The sequence below is a fragment of the Carcharodon carcharias genome, chromosome 1 (assembly GCF_017639515.1).
Source record: "Carcharodon carcharias isolate sCarCar2 chromosome 1, sCarCar2.pri, whole genome shotgun sequence".
Classification (NCBI taxonomy): Eukaryota; Metazoa; Chordata; class Chondrichthyes; order Lamniformes; family Lamnidae; genus Carcharodon; species Carcharodon carcharias.
The window spans coordinates 214,760,635-214,781,989 of record NC_054467.1 but is presented as its reverse complement, the minus strand read 5'-3'; the positions used below and the strand labels follow the sequence as shown (position 1 = coordinate 214,781,989).

General features: G+C 42.1%; 2 protein-coding genes across 2 annotated transcripts in view; both read right to left on the bottom strand.

Moving 5' to 3' along the window:
• The window catches only part of fech (ferrochelatase), a 44,264-nt gene extending 35,594 nt beyond the window's left edge, over nt 1-8,670 (bottom strand). Inside the window, exons 1-2 of the mRNA XM_041197292.1 lie at nt 8,459-8,670; nt 4,932-5,049 (exon numbers count right to left, since the gene is read on the bottom strand). Of these exons, the coding sequence (XP_041053226.1) occupies nt 4,932-5,049; nt 8,459-8,495 (155 nt within the window). The 5' untranslated portion in view covers nt 8,496-8,670. The remainder of the gene's footprint in view (nt 1-4,931; nt 5,050-8,458) is intronic.
• A 7,324-nt stretch (nt 8,671-15,994) lies between these two features.
• Nucleotides 15,995-21,355, bottom strand: part of nars1 (asparaginyl-tRNA synthetase 1) — a 36,005-nt gene continuing 30,644 nt past the window's right edge. The window contains exon 15 of the mRNA XM_041198753.1: nt 15,995-16,422. Within this exon, the coding sequence (XP_041054687.1) occupies nt 16,291-16,422 (132 nt within the window). The 3' untranslated portion in view covers nt 15,995-16,290. The remainder of the gene's footprint in view (nt 16,423-21,355) is intronic.

The window sequence follows — 21,355 nt, the reverse complement described above, 5'->3', positions numbered from 1 at the left end:
TAAAGCAGTGTTTAATCAGAAGCCAATGTAGATCATTGAGTACTGGGGTGATGCTGAATGGGACTTGAGAATGAGCTAGGACATAGAACCATAGAAAAGTTATAGCACAGAAAGAGGCCATTCAGCCCATAATGTCTTTGGCGGCTGAAAAAGAAAAATAATTTAAAAATAGCCGCCCATTCTAATCCCACCTTCCAGCACCATAGCCTTGCAGGTGCAAATCCAGGTAGCTTTTAAATGAATTGAGGGTTTCTGCCTCAACCACCAAACCAAGCAGTGAATTCCTAACACCCACCTTCTTCTGAGTGAAGAAGCTTTTCCTCAAGTCCCCTCTAACTTTTTTACCAATCACCTTAAATCTGTGTTCCCTGGTAATTGACCTCTCCACTAGGGAAAACAGGGCACCCCTGTCTATTCTATCTAGGCCCCTCAATCTCAAATACCTCAATCAGGCCACCCTCAGTCCCAAGAAAAACAACCATAGCCTATCCAATCTTTCGTCATAGCTGAAATGTTCAAGCCCTGGCAACAATCTTGTAAACCCCCTCTGCACTTTTTCCAGAGCAATTATGTCCTTCCTGTAATTTGGTGACCAGAACTGTACACAAAATTCCAGCTGTGGCTTAACCAGCGTTTTATACAGTTGCATCATTACATCCCTACTTTTGTATTCAATGCCTCGTCCAATAAAGGAAAGCATTCCTTATGTTTTCTTTACCACCTTTTCCACATGTCTTGCCACCTTCAGGGACCTGTGCACATGCACTTCAAGATCTCTCACTTCCTCTATCCCTCCCAATATCCTCCCATTTATTATGTATTCCCTTGCTTTGTTTGCCCTCCCCAAATGCATTACCTCACACTTCTCTGGATTGAACTCCATCAGCCACTTTTCCGTCCACTCATCCAAACCAATTATAACATTCTGGAGACAACAGTTATCCTTTTCACTATCAACTACATGGCCAACTGTTGTATCATCTGCAAATTTCCCAATCATTCTACCCATATTTAAGTCCAAATCATTAATACATGCAATAAACAGCAAGGGACCCAACACAGAGCCCTGTGGAACACCACTGGACACCATTTTCCATTCGCAAAAACATCCAGCGACCATTACCCTTCATTTCCTGTCGCTGAGCCAATTTTGGATCCAACTCGCCACATTCCCCTGTATCCCATTGGCTTTTACTTTACTGCCCAGTTTGCCATGTGGGATCTTGTCAAATGCCTTACTAAAATCAATGTAGACAATATCCACTGCACTACCCTCATCAATCCTCCTTGTTACTTCCTCAAAAAATCCTATTAAATTAGTAAAACCCGACCTTTCCCCAAGAAAACCATGCTGACTCTCCCTAATTAATCTGTTCCTTTCTAAGTGACAGTTTGTCCTGTCTCTCAGAATTACTTCTAATAATTTGCCCACCATCAAAGTCAGACTGACCAGCCTATAATTATTTGGCAAATCCCTTGCACCCTTCTTAAATATTGGTAAAACGTTCGCAGGCCTCCAATCCTCTGGTAATTCACCTGTATCTAGTGAGGATTGGAAAATGATCCTCAGAGCATTTGCTATTTCCTCCTATGAGCAGCAAAGTTTTGGATGACCTTAGCTTAAAGGGTAGAAAGTGGAAGTCAGTAGCAGTCAAGCCTAGAAGTAACAGAGGCATGATGAGGATTTCAGCAGTAGGTAAGCTGAGACAGGGGTAGAGTCAAACAATGTTAGAGAGGTAGAGATTGGCATCTTAGTGATGGTGCAGATATGTGGATGGGAGCCCATCCCAAGATCAAATACTGCAAAAATTGTCAGTAGTTTGTTTCAGCCTCAATACAGTTACCTGGGAGAGCAATGGAGTAGGTGGCTAAGAAGCAGGGCTTGTGGCAAGGACCAAAAACAATGGCTTTGGCCTTCCCAATATTTAGTTCGAGGAATTTTTCCTCTTCAAACAAGAAATCGTGCAATTTCGAGACAGTCAAGAGAGTTGACTGTGAGCAATGTTTCCAGTCAGTTGCGCGGGCATCACACTCAGTGGCCCCTTTAAGTTACCCTGCAGGCACAGCCATGCAAAAAAAAATTAAAAAGGTTACAAAACAAAAACAGAATTACCTGGAAAAACTCAGCAGGTCTGGCAGCATTGGCGGCGAAGAAAAGAGTTGACGTTTCGAGTCCTCATGACTCGAGGTCATGAGGACTCGAAACGTCAACTCTTTTCTTCTCCGCCGATGCTGCCAGACCTGCTGAGTTTTTCCAGGTAATTCTGTTTTTGTTTTGGATTTCCAGCATCCGCAGTTTTTTTTGTTTTTAATTAAAAAGGTTACATGCACATAAAAAACAAATCACCCATGCACTTCAAAAATAAATTAGAATGAACATGAACTGTGTGTCATCAACATACGTGGAAACTGATGCAGTTTTCTTGAATGATGTTGCCACGTGGCAGCATATAGATGAGAAATAGGAGCGTGTCAAAGATAGGTTCTTAGGGGACAGGAGAAGCAATGGTGCAGGAGCAGGAAGAAAATCCACTGCAGCTGATTCTTGGATACAACTGGATAGTTAAGAATGGAACCAGGATAGTGAGTGAGTTTTTGCAGGGTCAGGCACAGAAGGAAGCGTGGTTGGGAGGGGGAAGGGAATATAGGTGGAGAGCTTTATAGGAAAATGATCAGAGATGTTATCGTAACAGACACGATGGGAGTACCAAGGCTGCATGAGATGGCAAGGTCAAAGCAGCAGCTGTGGAGGGAGATTAAGGGAGAATAGGAGGGCAGTGAACTTACATTACTCCTATACTTAAAAGCTAACAATACTGTTGCCCTACACCTGTGAAACAAGTAATTAACATTTAAGTTATAAGCTCGAAACAAAGAAGGTTTGTTTCCTCAAATTAGAGCTGGAACAGCACAGTACCCTCTACAAGACATCTGGGATCTAAGTTAATGGGGCAAGCAGCTATGTATCTCCCTAACCAATCAGATTGAAGAATTGTAACCTACCTTAGCAAAGGCTATAACAAGTTGACACTGAATTCACCATTCTAACTTAAAAACAGATACAGAAAGAGCAATCAAAAGGCAAAGATTCGATTGAGAGAGAGACACTACAAAAGAACAAGCAATTTTTTATCTTTAAAAACTCCTATAACAATTAAGATCTAAAGGAATGAGACAGGACAGTTATAATAGTTAATTTTCAGTGCCAGAGAGGCAATAATTAACACTGATCATACTGCTGTGCGGCATGGCTCTCTTGGTAGCACTCTCCCGAGTCAGAAGATTGTGGGTTTAAGTCTAATTACAGAACAAAGGCACAAACATCAAGGTTGACACCCCAGTGCACTACCACTTTCGGAGGTGCTACCTTTTTGATAAACTGTTAAACCGAGGCGACACCTGCTCTGGAGTGAATGGAAAAGACCCCATGGAACTATTTCAAAGAAAAACAGGGAATTATACCCAGTGTTCTGCCCAATATCTTCCCCTTGATCAACATCACAAAACAGAATACCTATTCATTATCACATTGCTGCTTTTGGGAGCTTGCTGCTGCATTTCCTGTATTCCAACAGTGACTACACTTCAAAGCACTTCACTGGCTGTAAAACATGTTGAGGTGTTCTTAGGTGGTGAAAGGCACCATATAAATGCAATCAAAGTCTTTCAAAAGGGTAGTTAGACATGAACTAGCTTGACTTAACTTTCTGGAGCAAGATTACTTTGTATCCACCCTGCAAATGTAGGAATTTACTGGCTGTACATGCATTTGAAAGAGGAACCATACAGTGAGTTGCTGTTTTTGTGAGGATAATGGCAGAGTTGCGCAACTGACAGCAACTTTTCAATTTCTGTATTTAATCGCCCATCTGCCTTTATCTGAGACTGCTGAGACATTTGTGCATAAATTACAGCAATCACTACACTGTAATATGGGTTAATATAGTTTAAACAGGTTTCATTTTTAATGCTGTTTGGTGCAAGTGTGAGCAAGTTTAGATTTTAGCGTTCTATGGAGGGGTCCTGGTTTTTGTTTTGTACACAAAAATTTTTCACCTTTTTTAAATGCAAAATTATTTTTAAAATCTCCAACAAGTAACTGAGAAATCCACAAAAATACAGTTTCTACGTGCCTGATAAGAGTGTACACACTTCTTAATTAACTCCAGAGCTTTAAAGTGCACAAATGCAAAAGTCAAGCATTCGGAGATCCCCAAGTATGGCTCAAGTTTAAATCTGCACATTTTAACAAGTACTTGTCCAGCCAGAATTAGCTTACCATCACATCAGAACATAGTACCAATTAAGCTACTAACTGACATGACTATTCTGGAGCTCAATGAGAAACATTGCAGCTTTCAGTGGCAAAGTTTAACCCTCAAGGTTCAAACTGCAAGCTAGACTCAATGGTTAATCATCAGGGTCCTGGAATACTTGCCCAAGAGAGGGCAGTCACTAGAATATAATTAAGTTAGCTGTTGGTCATCATAAAACACATTGCACTGCAACCTTCTTTTAACCACAGGACAAACACAAACTATATGCCACCAATTCGAAATGTGAACTTCAGCAACTCAGTCACATGCAGCAAACTCAGTTTATTAGCTCACGTTTCCACACCCAGCCTGCAGGCATTGCCACAAGTTTCAAAGATTCCTTATCCAATATCTCTCTCTATTCACCACAGACTAAACACTTTCAAAAGTCAACTTGTGCCATTTCAGGCAATGATACTTTTCAAGAGCTTTCAAAAAGTTAACTATCCCAATGAGGCTCATTTTCTTACCCAGGGTACCATCAGTTCTAATAAATACTCAAAACAATGGACATTTGGGATGTCCATTGAGAAATGAATGCAACAATTTCCCTCCCCTCCCACCTACAGCTTATCTGTGCCAACAGTTATACACACAGTTACAATTTCAGTTTACCTTTCATCTAGCTGAGGCTTTTCTTTCACATCAGCTCTTTGTCCAGTTGCTGCTGCAGAGGTTGAATGCCATTGCCTTGGGACACGAGGGCACAATTTATTCGAGTTGTTCTTTGTAACTGCATAGGAAACAGCATAAGTTTTCCACATCATTCACCAGTGTGTTCAGGTCACTGATAAACAATTCAAAGTCAATGGCAGAGGAGTTGAATGCTTTGCATCAGTCTTCACGGTAGAAGTCACTAATAGCATTCCAAAAATACCAAATAATCATGGGGCAAAGGGGGCGGGGGGAGAAGGAAATAATTACAATAACTATCACTAGAGAAAAAGTACTCGGGAAACTAATGGGGACTAAAGGCCTGCATCCTAGGATATTAAAGGAAGTAGCTGCAGAGTGTGTGGATGCACTGGTAGTAATCTTCCAAGAATCTGGATTTAAATTCTGGAAAAGTCCTGGAGAATTGGAAAACTGCCAATGTAACACCCTTATTCAAAAAGGGAGGTAGGCAAAAAACAGGTAACTATAGGCCAGTTAACATGTCATTGGGAAAATGTTAGTCTATTATAAAGGATGTAATAGCAGAATATTTAGAAATACATAATATAATCAAACAGAGTCAGCATAGCTTCATGAAGAGGAAATCGTGCCTGACAAATTGATTAGAATTCTTTGAGGAGGTAACAAGCAGGATAGATAAAGGCAACCAGTAGATGTAATATATTTGGATTTCCAAAAGGCGTTCGATAAGGTACTGCACATGAGGCTACTTAATAAGATGAGAGCAAATGGTGTCGAGGATAGTATATTGGATAGAGGATTGGCTAATTAATAAAAGAGTTGGGATAAGGGGGGCATTTTCAGGATAGCAACCTGTGGAGTGCCACAGGGATCAGTGCTGGGGCCTCAATTATTTACAATATATATTAATGACCTGGATGAGGGAAGTGAATATACTATCTCCAAGTTTGCGGGTTACACAAAAATAGGTGGGAAGGCAAATGGTGAGGATGACACAGAGTCTACAGAGGGATATAGATAGGTTGAGTGGGCAAAAACTTGGCAGATGGAATATAACGTGGGAAAATGTGAGGTTGTGCACTTGGCAGGAAGAATATAGGAGCTGAATATTATTTAAATGGAGAAAGACTGCAGAAAGCTGCAGCACAGAGGGGTTTGGGAGTCTTCATGCATGAATCACAAAAAGCTAACATACAAGCTCAGCAGGTAACAGAGAAGGCAAATGGAATGTTGGCCATTATTTCAAAAGCATTTGGAGCATAAAAATACAAAAATCTTTCTAAAACTATGCAAGGCACTAGTTAGACCACACCTAGAATACCGTGAATAGCTTTGGTCCCCTTATCTAAGAAAATATATACTAGCATTGGAGGCAGTCCAGAGAAGGTTTATTAGATTGATCCTGGGTATGGAGGGGTTTTCTTATGAGGAGAGATTGAGTAGGCTGGGCCTGTACTCATTGGAGTTTAGAAGAATGAGAGGTGACCTTTATTGAAACATATAAGATTCTTAGGGGGCTTGACAGGGTAGATGCTGAGAGGTTGTTTCCCCTTGTGGAAGAGTCTAGGACCAGAAGGCATAATCTCAGAGTATGGGGTTGTCCATTTAAGACAGAGATGAGGAGGAATTTATTCTCTGATGGTAGTGAATCTGTGGAATTCTTTAGCCTATAAAGGCCAGATTGTTAAGTATATTCAACGCTGTGACAGACAGATTTTTAATCAGTACGGGAATCAAGGGTTATGAGAAAAGGCAGGAAAGTGGAATTGAGGATTAACAGATCAGCCATGATCTCATTGCATGTTCCAAAACAGGCAAATCATTGCAGAGACACCAAATGTTGCATTAAGTGTCAGGCACAGAGAGTCAAAGAGGAAACAAAAAATACTATATCAGGAAGCAACTATGACTCAGGCTGGAAAGTACATTAAACAAAATTGAGGCGAAAACCATTTGAAAAGGTTATCAACCTGAAACACAAATTGCTTCTCCCGATACAGATTCATCCTGGATGTTTCCAGTATTTTCTGTTTAATTTCAGATTTCCAGCACCACAGTACTTTGTCTGAAAGCATACATTGCTCTATCAAAGCATAGACAGCTTCCGACAAGAATTTTACACAAAACTCAGCAGAGTTAGAAACTTTTAATAAATAATAAAAAATAATAAAGCTGGAAAGACCAAAATTAAACCTAGATAGGAAATGGGCAGAACTCAGCAGGTCTGACAGCATCTGCGGAGAGGAACACAGTTAACGTTTCAAGTCCGAAATTCTCCACAGATGCTGCCAGACCTGCTGAATTTTTCCAGTTATTTTTGTTTTTGTTTTGGATTTCCAGCATCCGCAGTTTTTTGCTTTTATCTTAGGAAATGAGCAGAAATGTTTTCACTCTGTTGCCAGGATCTGGAACGCACTGCCTGAAGAGGTGAATCCATAAATGCTTTTAAGAAGCGAGCTGGCAGGGAGTTGAGGATGAAGCACCTACAGGATTATGGGCAAAAAAAATCAAGGCTGTGAGACTAAGCATGATTGTTCTTTCAAAGACAATTCAGGGATAGGCAAAATGACCTCCTTTCGTGTGTTAAGTTTTCATGATTCTATGAAATCAAATTTCTTCTAGGTGTGCAGTGACGTGAAGGCCACTTCATCGGCTGAACATAAGAACCTGGGGACAGGAGTAGGCAATTCAGCCACTCGGGCTGTCTCACCATTCAGTTAGATTATGGCTGATCCGTACCTCAACAACATTTATCCACTTTGGTTCCATATCCTTCAATATCCATACCTAACAAAAATCTGCAAATCTCAATTCAGAAACTTTTAATTGACTTAGCCTCAGCCAATTTTGGAGGGAGGTGGGGGCCGGTGGAGAGACCCGAGGAAAGGTTCTCTAACCGAGCAAATCCTTCAATCATGTCGAATCTGTACTTTACTCCAAGGAACTCCTACTTCAGTTCGGGTCCAACTATAGCTCTGGACGACTGTGACACAACTTCCTTACGGCAGACCTTAAGAGAATGGCCAACATATCCTTGGCCTTCAATTATACGGTGTGGTTTTTGTTTTGTTGCATCTGTGCACAATATGGACTCCTAAATCTGCCCGTTAATGTGGGTTTCCCAGCTTGTGAAACGAACAGACGACGAGTCATGTCAATGCAGATCCGCTCCTGTCCAAAATAATGTAAACTCGGCCTGACGCCAACCCTGTGGTTATGCAACAGGGCAAAGGAGACTCGCTCGCAAAATACCTGCCATCCCTTACCCTTATAAAAAACATACAATGTCGGTTTTGTTTTCATGTATAAGCCCGACGTGCGGTTTTCCTGCCGGTAACAAGTTAAACAACAGCCGCCGAGAACGGGCTTCACATTCCCGACTGAAACCGCCGGCGGGACGGGGACAAGGAGACCTTTCCCAACCGGGCAATCGGAAGATCGCCACCGTCTAACCACGTTGCTCCGTGAAAAAAAAACTAAATAGATAAATTTAACAATAAACTCACCGACGCAGAAGCGACCACACAGCCTCATCAACGCCATGTTGTGCAACTTTAAATTCCGTCCCGACCGCAGCGCGGACTCCGCCGCTTCAGTTCCACCCCGGCTGTGAATGCGCAGCAACAGGTCGCCCACTCTCTCCCGCTGACTCACTCTGCAACATCACACAGGGCAGGGAACACCGCCTCCTGCCGTCTTCTCCTCACGTCTTTCCAGTAATACTGGCAAAGAAGTTTGAAGAGAATGACTTGCATTTATGGAGTGACGCTCACCCTTACTGGACGTCTCGAAGCGCTTTAAGTGCTTTTGAAGTGTAGTCGGTAAGGGAAAAGCAAGATACTGCGGATGCTGGAAATCTGAAACAAGAACAGAAAATGCTGGGAAAGCTCTGCAGGTTCAACTGTGGAAGAGAAAAACAGAGTTAATATTTCGAGTCCTAATGACTTTTTCAGAGCTAAAGAGAAGTAAAAATGTAATGAAATTTAGACTGTTTGGGGGGGGGGGGGGGGGGGGGATGGTGGTGGGGCAGGGTGGTGGAAGGTCCTTTTGTTCATGACATCCTTGTCAGTCTCTCCTTTGTCCCCACCTTCACTGACCTTCTGTCCAGCTTCACCTGCTCCACATCCTTGCCCCTGGAACCAGGGAGATAACATACCATCCTGGTGTCATGTCTGCGGCCACAGAAATGTCCATCTGTTCCCCTTATGATAGAATCCCCTATCACTATTGCTCTCCCACTCTTTTCTCCCCCACTCTGTGCAGCTGAGCCACTTGTGGTGCCTCGGACTTGGCTCTTGCTGCATTCCCCTGAGAAACCATCTACCCCAGCAGTATCCAAAACGGAAAATCTGTTGGAGAGGGAGATGGACACAGGGGACTCCTGCACTACCTGCCCAGAGCTTTTACTCTGGCGGTCACCCATTCCCTTTCTCTGCCTGTGCACTCTTTACCTGCAGCGTGATCAGCTCACTATACATGCTATCCACGAAGATCTCATCCTCGCGGATACACCACAGTGACTCCAAGCGCAGCTCCAGCTCCAAAGCATAGATTTCCAGTAGCTGCAGCTAGAGACACTTCTTGCATACATGGTCACCCTGGGCACTAGAAGTGTCCCTGACTTCCCACATCATATAGGAGGAGCATTCCACTTGGGCCGAGCTGCTACACCTCACATTCTAACATCCAGCCATGTTTACCTATTTAACATTTCAAACCTAGCTTCAAAGCCTTCAGACCAGTTGTCTCTAATTCAATTAACTCCCACACACAGGCACTATTTCTACTTTACAATAAATTCCATTAATATTATGAAAATTATATCTTCCTGGCATGTTGTTCAAATTTTTGCAATATTTTGCCTTTCCAGGGTAATTTGAGGCAGACTGGGCACTTTTCGGTGTTCAAAAGTGGTGGCTAAAGGTTGATGGACCACCCAGCATTGACCCAGGCATCAGATCTGGACATGACAAAAGCATTGTCCCACTCACCTCCTGACTCCCCAAAGCCTGTCTACCACTTATAAAGCATAGGTCAGGAGTGTGATAGAATATTCTCCAATTGCCTGGATTACTGCAACTCCAACACACAAAAAATTCAACATCATCCAGGACAACGCAGCCTGCTTCATCCGCACTCCCTCCACCACTGGTGCACTTTCTCAGCAATGTGTACCATCTACAAGATGCACTGCAGCAACTCACCAAGGCTCCTTCAATGGCAACTTCCAAACCCATGACCTCTACCACTTAGAAGAACAAGGGCACCAGGCGCATGGGAACACCACCACCTGCAAGTTCCCCTCCAAGTCGCACACCATCCTGACTTGGAACTATATCGCCGTTCCTCCACTATTACTGGATCAAAATTCTGGAACTCCCTCCCTAACAGCACTGTGGTTGTACCTACACCACAAGGACTGCAGCAGTTCCAGAAGACGGCTCACCACCATCTTCTCAAAGGCAAACAGGGATGGGCAATCAATACTGAACTTCCCAGTAATGCTCACATCCAAAGAATGAATTAAAAAAAACACCCAGCTGAGAAAACCCTGCAAAGTTTTCTTCATTAACATCTGGAGACGTAGGTCCAAATTGGGAGAGTTGTCCCACGGTCTACAACAGCAGCAATTTATATTTATGTAGCACCTTAAACATAATGAAACATTACAGAGCACTTCAATGGAGCATAACAATAAGTATGACACTGAGCCACACGAGATATTAAGTCAGATGACCAAAAACTTAGTCAATGAGGTAGGTTTTAAAAAGTGTGTTAAAGGAGAAATGGCAGGTAGAGAGGTTTAGGGAGGATACTCCAGAGTTTTGGGCCTAGGCAACTGATGGCATGGCCACCAATGATGGAGCAGTTATGATTGGGAATGCACAAGAGAGCAGAATAAGACAAGCACAGATATATTGGAGGGTTAGAATCATAGAGTTGTTACAGCTCAGAAGGCCATATGGCCCATCATGTCCGTGCTGGCTCTCCTAAGAAGCAATTCATGTACTGCCACTCCCCTGCTTCTCCTCACATCCCTCCCTTCCAGGGAAAATAGAAAATTTACAGCAGAAGGGGAGGCCACTCAGCCCAACCTGTCTGTGCCAGCTGAAAAATGAGCCACCCAGCTTAATCCCATTTTCCAGCACTTGGTCCACTGGACTAGTAGGTGATGCCCTGGGGACTAGGGTTCAAATCCAATTCAAATTCAATAAAAATCTGGAATTAAAAGTCTGATGACCACGAAACCATTGTCAACTGTTGTAAAAACCCATTTGGTTCACAACTGTCCTTTAGGGGAGGAAATCTGTGGTCCTTACCTGGCCTGCCAATGTGGGTGACTCTTAAATATGAGGAGAGAATGTGGAAACTGGGCCTGTATTCTCTAGAGTTTCAAAGAATGAGAGATGATTTCGTTAAAACTTACAAAATTCTACAGGGCATGACATGGTGGATGTAGATAGGATGTTCCCCCTGGCTGGCAAGTCTAGAACCAGGGCAAGGGGTAGGCCATTCAAGACTGAGATGAGGAGGAATTTCTTCACTGTGGGTGGTGAATCTTTGGAATTCTCCATCTCAGAGGGCTGTGGAAACTTAATCATTAAGCATGTTCAAGACAGAAATCGATAGATTTCTGCATACTAATGACATCAAGGGTTATAGGGATAGCGTAGGAAAGAGGCGTTGCGATAATAATCAGTTATGATGTAACTGAATGGCAGAGCAGGCTGGATGGGCTGAATGGCCGACTCCTGCTTCTATGTTCCTTCACAACTTACTCTTCTTGGCTGTTTTTGTGTCGTCGGCAAATTTAGTAACTATACACTTGAACCCTTCATCCAAGTCATTGATGTAGATTGCAAGTAGTTGAGGCCTTAGCATGATGTGACATCTTGTCAAATGCCTTCTTGAAATCTAAGCACATTGTATCTGCAACTTCCCTTTATCGACTTTGCTCGTTACTTCCTCAAAGAATGCTAATTAATCAGTATGACTTCCCTTTCACAAAAACCATATTAAGTTTGCCTGAGCACATTGAGATTTTCTAAGTGCACTGCTATAACCTCCTTAATAATAGATTCCAACATTTTCCCTATGACAGATGTTAGCCTAATTGGCCTCTCCCTCCTTTCTTGAATAGAGGAGTTACATTTTAAACTGTAGAATCTTGAGACTTCATCATTTCAGTAAATACTGGGATTTCAGATTTTTTTTTAATACAAAAGTCACTGGTCTCGACTGAGATCGTAAAAGCAGCGAGTTATCATGATCTGGAATGCACTGCCTTAAAGGGTGGTGGAAGCAGATTCAATAAGTTTTCAAAAGGAAGTTAGATAAATGCTTGAAGATAGAAGTCTGCCAATTTCATTGGAAGCTGGTCCCATTAAACTCCAGGCATTAAACAAATGAAAAATTCATTCAATTGTACATGTTCTTCGATGATTAGTTTCAAATGATTTGTTCTATGATTAGAGAATAAATGTTCCAGTGCATTAAGTATGTCAGAAAATGTCAATAATTTAACAGCGGTCATCTCAACTCCTAATTTAAAGGACATTTAGTGAGCCACATGGGTTTTTACAACAATCAGCAATGGTTTCAAGGTCATCATGAGACTTTTAATTCCAGATTTTGTAAAAAATTCAAATTTCACCATCTGCTGTGGTGGAATGTGAACCCAGGTCCACAAAGCATTGCCCCTGGGTCTCTGGAATACTAGTCCAGTGAAAATACCACGATGCCACAGCTTCCCCCAACGTATGGCAAGTCCCACACACTATGAGGTAAATAACAACATTGACTGAAGGGAGAAATATTGAATGATACAGAACTCCCCTGCTCTTTTTCAAATAATACTGTTATGGGTCTGCATAATCTCAATTGCAGGCATATTAGCTGTATGTTTTGTTTCATCAGCACTGTGCCCTTGTGCTACAAATACTGTCACTGTTATTTCACTACATGATAAAAAATATTTAAATTAAGAACTGAATTGTCTGACATTATAGTGTAGATGATTACTTCAAACCTTCCATGCCTAGGCAATTAGAAACTTTATATCCAAACATTCCAGGAAAACAACTTGCATTTTTATAACATCTTTAACGTAGAAAAACATTCCAAGCTACTTTACAGGAGTGTCATCAACACCACCACAAAGGAAGATGGTTGTGGCCATTGGAGATCAGCCATCTCAGTTCCAGGACATCATTGCAGGAGTTCCTCAGGGTAGTGTCTGAGGTCCAACCATTGCCAGCTGCTCCAGCAATGACTTTCCCTCCATCATAAGGTCAGAAGTGGGGATGTTTGCAGATGTTCAGCATCATTCATGACTCCTCAGATACTGAAGCAGGCTATGTCCATGTGCAGCAAGACCTGGACAACATTCAGGCTTGGGCTAAATAGCAAGTTAGATTCACTCCACTCAAGTGCCAGGCAATGACCATCTCTCCTTGACATTGAATGGCATTAGCATTGCTGAATCCCTCATTACCATATCACTGACCAGAAACTGAACTGGGCCAGCCATGTACTGTGGCTACAAGAGCAGGTCAGAGGCTTCAAATTGCGCAGCAAGCAGCTCACCTCCTGACTCCAAAGCCTTTGCACCATCTAAAAGAAAGTCAGGAGTGTGTTGGAATACTCTCCACTTGCCTGGATGAGCACAGCTCCAACAACACAAGAAACTCGACATCATCCAAGACAAAGCGGCTCGCTTAATTGCCACCCCATCAACCACCTTCAACATTCATTTTCACCACTGATGCACAGTAGCAGCAGTGTCTAACATCTACATGGTGCACTACAGCAACCACCAAGACTCCTTCAACAGCACCATCCAAACCCATGACTTCTACTACCACAAAGGGCAAAGGCAGCAGGTGCATGGGAATGCCACCACCTGCAGATTCGTTTCCAAACCACACACCATCCTGACTTGGAACTGTATTGTCTTTCCTTCACCGTTGCTGGGTCAAAATCCTGGAGCTCCCTTCCTAATGGCAGTCTGGGTGTACCTACATCACATGAACTACAGTGGTTCACCACCATCTTCTCAAAGTAAATTGCGGTGGGCAATAAATGCTGGCCTTGCCAGTAATGCCCACACCCCATGAAATAAGAAAAAATTGACACCAAGCCACTTAAGATGCTATTAGGACAGATGACCAGTGATTGGTTAGAAATGTTTTAAGGAAAAACCTCAAAAACTATCATACTGTATGGAATGCCAAGACAAATCATTTAAGCAGCCTTCATCCACTTTTGCTGAAGTGTGCTCCACTGACATCAGCAGTCTTCAATGCCTTGTCCTTATGTGTCAGCTGGTAGCGTGTTGGCAAGCTACTCAATCATTAAGCAAGTCGTAGGAAGCCCTGTCTTCAGGCAATGCCCACATATATGCATTTCTTTAACTCTAGAATGAGATTAGCTCAGCCTGATATGACCAGGAACACAACTCGAGACCATCTGGTCTGTATGATTTAACATTATACTGGCAGTGCCGTTACTTACCAGTTCATTTACCCTGGTAGCTAGCACCAGGTTCTTTCCGAATGACTTGAAAAAAAAACAAAAAAAGTATATATGATGCTGAAATGGGGGCACCTTTCACAATGCTGTAAATAAATCAGGTTTAGGGGGCTGAAGCAACAAACACATCACATCCTTTATTTGCTACAATCAGTCAATAATATTAACTGTGCATATTGTTATGATCCCAGCTGCTGTTACTACTGGACAAGCCAGATCCCAGGGTGGAAGCTAGCTTGATAGATCCTAAGTTTTATTTTTTTTTCAATATATGGAGAGTGCCCACTGAACAGAGTCACTGGAGTCAGCTGAACTTTTAGCAAAAGAATAAAACATTTATGAAACAGGAAAAGATGAACTATATTACAATCCTCATTCACCCACAACTATACCTTTACAGATATATTCAGATTTGTAAGGATAACACAAGATACAAAAGCTACTTATAATCTTAATGTTCACAGTAAGTATTCGGTCCATGTAAACCAATAGGCAACCTGCAGTCAGCCACACCACACTCTGAAACCGAGTGGCAGATGCCACCCCTAAACGTGAACTGCTATGGATCTCTCATCAACTCCCCCCAAACGCTTGTCACAAGTTGAACCGACCATTCCCACTGAACTCCGTCTTTTACACACGGGTTTCCAATCTCTACTCTCAAAGAACTTGCTTTGGAATCTTCTCCCAAACTGACATTCTCTCTCAGATGCCTTCCACAAGGGTCCATCTCCAGGGTTCCAAGTCTCCTGGATTGCCACATGCATTCAAGCTTCCTTCCACAAACTCTCCCTCACTGAGTTAGCTGTGCCAACAGAATTTCATGCTTTACATGCCCATAGTAAAAAGTTACAGGCCTTTGGCTGTATCCTTGGATCTTCTGGCTTCTTGCAAGCCTATTTTGCTTTAAGTCTGTGCCCTGCAGCTTTCTCCCTTTAAGCTTGGAGCCTTTCTCTGCTCCTCGCTCTTAACATGACCTTTTCCAGGTTCTCGTCCTTGTCCTTTGATTTAACTGTCCTCTTGGAACCTTTCCTGTTCTACACTGCTGGATTTGGGGACTTTTAGTTTTTGGAGCCTGCTCCTTGCAATTCTCTCTCCTGTGTCCTGTTTCTCCTGGCAGATGGCTTCAGCTTTAGTTTGGGACTTGCTATCTGTCCCTCTCCAATGCTGCTTCTGCTGGCAACTGCTTCCAACTGAACTCAAACTGCTTTTGGTTTCTTTGTCTGTGTGGGGCCTCTCTCTGAACCCCTTTCATACATTGTTTTAACTCCCCTTCAAGAGTCATAAAATCTCATTAAAATGCCGACATCTTTTAAAGTAAAATTAAAACTCAGGTTTTATCCTTTTAAACCAAAAATACAGAAATACAAATTAAACTTAAAAGATAGCCCTTATTCCTAACACACCCAAACAGACATAACTTACTTAAAACTTTCTCTATTCCCTTACAATACTTTGCAGGGATGAAATTAGGACAGGAGAATTCACAGAAAAATAAAACTAATGTTTAGTTTATTTTTATGAATGATTTATTGTTGCTGTAAATTATGAACACAAACATTCTGAAAATCATAATTACACAAGACTCACTGGAGGCAGAGGTATGTTGCATTACAGTACAGTATTTATGCAATTCTTAAAACATAAATAACCGAAATCAGTGGTACAGCTGAGAGTCTCCACCTGAAATAATGGCCTGTACTTTCAGATGCTGATGGGTCAGCTGATCACTTAGCAGTTTTTCTTTTTAATGCAAGCGATAAAGGACATGAAATTTGTTTTATTCCAGCGTTACACCAAGCAGATGTTATGGTTTACAACGTTGAACGAAGCGTGGATACAAACATACATCACGAATATGATGTCTGTTGAGAAGCCATGTTAAGAACCGTTCCAGACCCAGACCGTAACCACCATGAGGACAACTGCCATATTTACGCTAGAAGGAATAAGAATACACATAAGAGTGTAGATGGAAATTCAAAAATCAAAGTCAGCTAAACAAGATATTAATTCTTCAAGTAGCCACAAGGCTCTACTAGAAAGAATTTTGAAGTATGTACATTGAAGAACAGTACTCAAAGCCTTTTTAGCCTAGATTTCATTATCAATCAGTAAAATATTTTCATGAATATAGTTCACTAAATTTCTTAAGCTTCAGCTTGATCTACCCAAGTCAAGTGGTGGTGAGTTCATCCCTCACCATAAGGCTTAAGCCATTGATCCAGGCTAACATCTACTACAATGGTGCATGATCAGAGCTACCATCTTTCAGATGAGGCACGAAAGCAAGATCCAATCAATTTAGTCAAGGAGATGTGAAAGATTCCATGATACTTTTCATTGAACAGCAGTGAGTTCTCCCAGATACCGGGATAATATTTACATCTCATTTATCACAAGCAACAAAAATATAATTGGATTTCCAGCGCGAGAGGAGGGAGCAGATAAAACAGCTGGTGGTCAACGGACCGGGAGCGGTTCTGGGGAAGGTGGCACCAGTAGAAACAGGACAGGTTGCAACTGGGCAGGGCTGGGAACAATGTCCTCTGGGGGGTGGGGGGGGTGGTGGTGTGTTTGCTAGTGCAGTCGAGGAGGGTTTAAACTGGAATGGCAGGGGGATGGGAACCTGAGCAGGGAGACAAAGGAGGAGGAAACAAGGGTAGAAACAAATAATAGAAAAGAAAGAAGCAAAAGTGGAAGGCAGAAAAAAAAGGGCGAGAAATAAATGGAGTCATAGTGCAAAATAAAGCTAAGATGACTAACAAGGTTAAAAAGACAAGTCTAAAGGCATTGTATCTTAATGCACAGAGCATTCGCAATAAGGTAGATGAATTAACAACGCAAATAGATATAAATGGTTATCATATAGTTGCAATTACGGAAACATGGCTGCAGGGTGACCAAAGATGGGAACTGATCATCCAGGGGTATTCAATGTTTAGGAAGGACAGACAAATAGGGAAAGGAGGTCGGGTAACATTGTTAGCACAGGAGGAAAACAATGCAACAGTGAGGAAGGAAATTGGCTTGGAAAATCATTATGTGGAATCTGTTTAGGTGGAGATTAAAAAACACCAAGGGACAGAAAACATCGGTGGGGGTTGTCTATAAGCCCCCAAACAGTAACGGAGATATCAGGGAAGGCATTAAGCAGGAAATTAGAGACGCATACAATAACTGTAGTCATGGGTGACTTTAATCTACAAATAGATTGGACAAAACAAACTAGCAATAATACTGTGGAGGATTTCCTGGAGAGTGTATGTGATGGTTTTTTAGAACAATATGTTGAGGAACCAACTAAAGAGCAGGCTATCCTAGACTGGGTATTATGCAATGAGAAAGGATTAATTAACAATCTTGTTGTGGGGGGTCCCTCAGGGAAGAGCAACCATAAAATGATAGAATTGTTCATTAGGATGGAGAGTGAAGAAGTTGAATCCAAAACTAGGGTCCTGAATCTAAATCAAGGGAACTACAAGGGTATGAGGCACGAGTTGGCAATGATGGATTGGAGAACCTTACTAAAAGGGTTGAAAGTGGATAGGCAATGGCTAATATTTAAGGAACATATGCATGAATTGCAACAATTATTCATTCCAGTCTGGCACAAAAATAAAACAGGAAAGGTGGCTCAACCATGGCTTACAAAAGAAATTAGAGAGTATTATATCCAAAGAGGAGGCATAAAATTGCCAGAAAAAGCAGCAAGCCTGAGGATTGGGAGCTGTTCAGAATTCAGCAAATGTGGACAAAAAGGTTGATCAAGAAAGGGAAAATGGAGTATGAACTTGCAAGGAACATAAAAACTGACTGTAAAAGCTTCTATAAATATGTTAAGAGAAAAAGATTAGCAAAGACAAATGTAGGTCCCTTACATTCAGAAATGGGGAACAAAGAAATGGCAGAAGAATTTGACACACATTTTGGCTCTGTCTTCACTAAAGAGGACACAAATAATTTCCCAGAAATGTTAGGGAACCAAGGCTCTAGTGAGGGAGGCATTGAAGAAAATCAATATTAGTGAAAAAAAAGTTGTGCTAGAGAAATCAAAGGGGTCGAAGACTGAAAAATCTTCAAGGCCTGATAATCTACACCCCAGAGTACTAAAGGAAGTGGCCCTGGAAATATTGGATGCATTGGTGGTCATCTTCCAAAATTCTATAGACTCTGGAGCAGTTCCTACAAATTCGAGGGTGGCCAAATGTAATCCCACTATTTAAAAAAGGAGGGAGAGAAAAAAAACAGAATTACAGACCAGTTAACCTAACATCAGTTGCGGGGAAAATGCTAGAGCCTATTATAAAAGATGTGGTAACAGAACACTTGGAAAGCATTAATGGGATTAGACAAAGTCAGCATGGGTTTATGAAAGGGAAATCATGCTTAACTAATCTACTGGAGTTTTTTTGAGGATGTAACTAGTAGAATACATAAGGGAGAACTGGTGGATGTGGTGTATTTGGATTTCAAGGTGGCTTTTGATAAGGTCCCACATAAGAGGATAGTGAGCACAATCAAAGCGCGTAGGATGGGGGTAATATACTGGCAAGGATTAAGAATTGGTTGACAGACCGGAAACAGAGAGTGGGAATAAATGGGTCTTGTTCCAGATGGCAGGCGGTTCCTAGTGGTGTGCCGCAGGGATCAATGCTTGGGCCCAACCTATTCACGATATATATATATATATATATATATATATATATGAAAGATTTGGATGGGGGAAACAAATGCAATATTTCCAAGTTTGCAGATGACACAAAACTGGGCGAGGTTGTGAGTTATGAGGAGGATGCAAGGCGATTTAGACAAGTTGTGTGCTCAGGCAAACACATGGCAGATGCAGCATAACGTGGATAAATGTGAAGTTATACGCTTTGGTGTGAAAAACAGAAAGGCAGAGTATTATTTAAGTGGTGATATATTGGGAAATATGAATGTACAAAGGAGTCTGGGTGTCCTTGTGCACCAGTCAATAAAAGTAAACAGGCAGGTACAGCAAGCAATAAGGAAGGCAAATGACATGTTGGCCTTCATTGCAAGAGGATTTGAGTTCAGAAGTAGGGATGTCTTACTGTGGTTATACAGGGCCCTTGGTGAGCCAACACCTGGAGTGTTGCGTGCAGTTTTGGTTTCCCTACCTCAGAAAAGATGTACTTGCCATAGAGGGAGTGCAGCATAGGTTCCCTAGGCTGATACTAGGAATGGCAGGACTGTCGTATGAGGAGGGATTGGTTCAAATGGGCCTGTATTCACTAGAGTTTAGAAGAATGAGAGGGGATCTGATTGAAACATATAAAATTCTAACAGGGCTTAACAGACTGGATGCAGGGAGGATGTTTCTCCTGGTTGCAGAGTCTAGAACCAGGGGCCACAGTCTCAGGATATGGGGCAAACCATTTAGGACTAAGATGAGGAAAATTTCTTCACTCAGAGGGTGTTTAACCTGTGGAATTCTCTACCACAGAAAGCTGTGGAGGCCAGGTCACCGAGTATACTCAAGAAGGAAACTGATATATTTTTGGATAAAAGGGGCATCAAGAGAGAAAGCAGGAATATGACGTTGAGATAGAGGATCAGCCATGATCATATTGAATGGTGGAGCAGGCTCAAAGGGCCAAATGGCCTGCTCCTGGTTTCCCTGTTTCCTTGAAGCTTGTGGGAACTTGCCAGCTACAACAATAACTTGCATTTAAATAGCACCCATGGTTGCAATGATTGCCAATATAACAGCAAATACACTTCAACATTAATTCATGTGCTGGGAAATGTTTTGGGATGCTGCAAGATCCAATACAGAAATGTAAGTTAATTTTCCTATTAAGTCAAAAAGGCTAAGAAGGTGATAGGGAAAATAGGGTAGGGTGTGAATCTGAGTTCCAAGGGTTGCAGAAGGTGCACTATCTTTCACATTTAGTCTCAGTGCTCTTAGGTTGCAGGATTTGGAAAAAGGCCCAGGTGTTCGGCACTTAGCTGTTGTCCAGCGACCAGTTCTAAAAGTGCACCGGACTCGGTGCTGATTGATGACAGGACACGTCGGCTGTAGCGTCCCCATAGCTGCCAATGGGCATGGTGCAAACAAAAAAGATTTGCATACATGTATCACCTTATCACAATATCTTAAAGCGCTTAAATGAGTTACATTGAAGTGATTGTGGTATCTTGTGCGTGCAAATTGGCTGCTAAATTTTTCTTTCTAACAATAAACAGCAATGAGGCAAATAATTGATTTATTTTTGCTGGTGGAATGTTGCCCAGGACATTGAACTCATTGCTAAAAAGCACCACCCACTTACACTACAGGAACCAGAAATAGGCACTCATCAAACAGTGCAACACTACTTCAGTATTGCATTAGTGATTTAGGCTGAATTATAAGCTCAAATTCTTGTGTGCAGCTTCAACCTGCAACTTTCTGAGTAAAAGACAAGGCTGTGAAGTGAACCAAACTGACATTGTATACACATCACACACAATAGGCAGAATTTAATGCATGCTTCTGAAGTAGGTTTGGAGGCAGGGGGTCATTTAATTGGCAGAAGGGTGCCAGGTGGGAGTTCCACTGCCTTCATGCCTCTGTCCTGATCAAGTCCGGAGCAGCAAGGCTCAGGAATAGCTTTTCCGCCCGCTGCCAATTGAGGTCCTGAAGTGAGCAATTAATGCAAAGCAAATCCTGTCACGTTTTTGTTTACTTGCACATTTCCAGGCAGGTGGGGAAGGGTGTGGGTCTGATTGAAGTGCCTGATTGGCACTTAATATGGCGGGCCTTCCCAAAGGAGGCGACACATGGTTCTCGCTGGCTCACCAGCTGGCGGGCAAGAACCCTGTTGCCTGTATTAAATATGCCTGGAATAATGGCCACTTTTTTT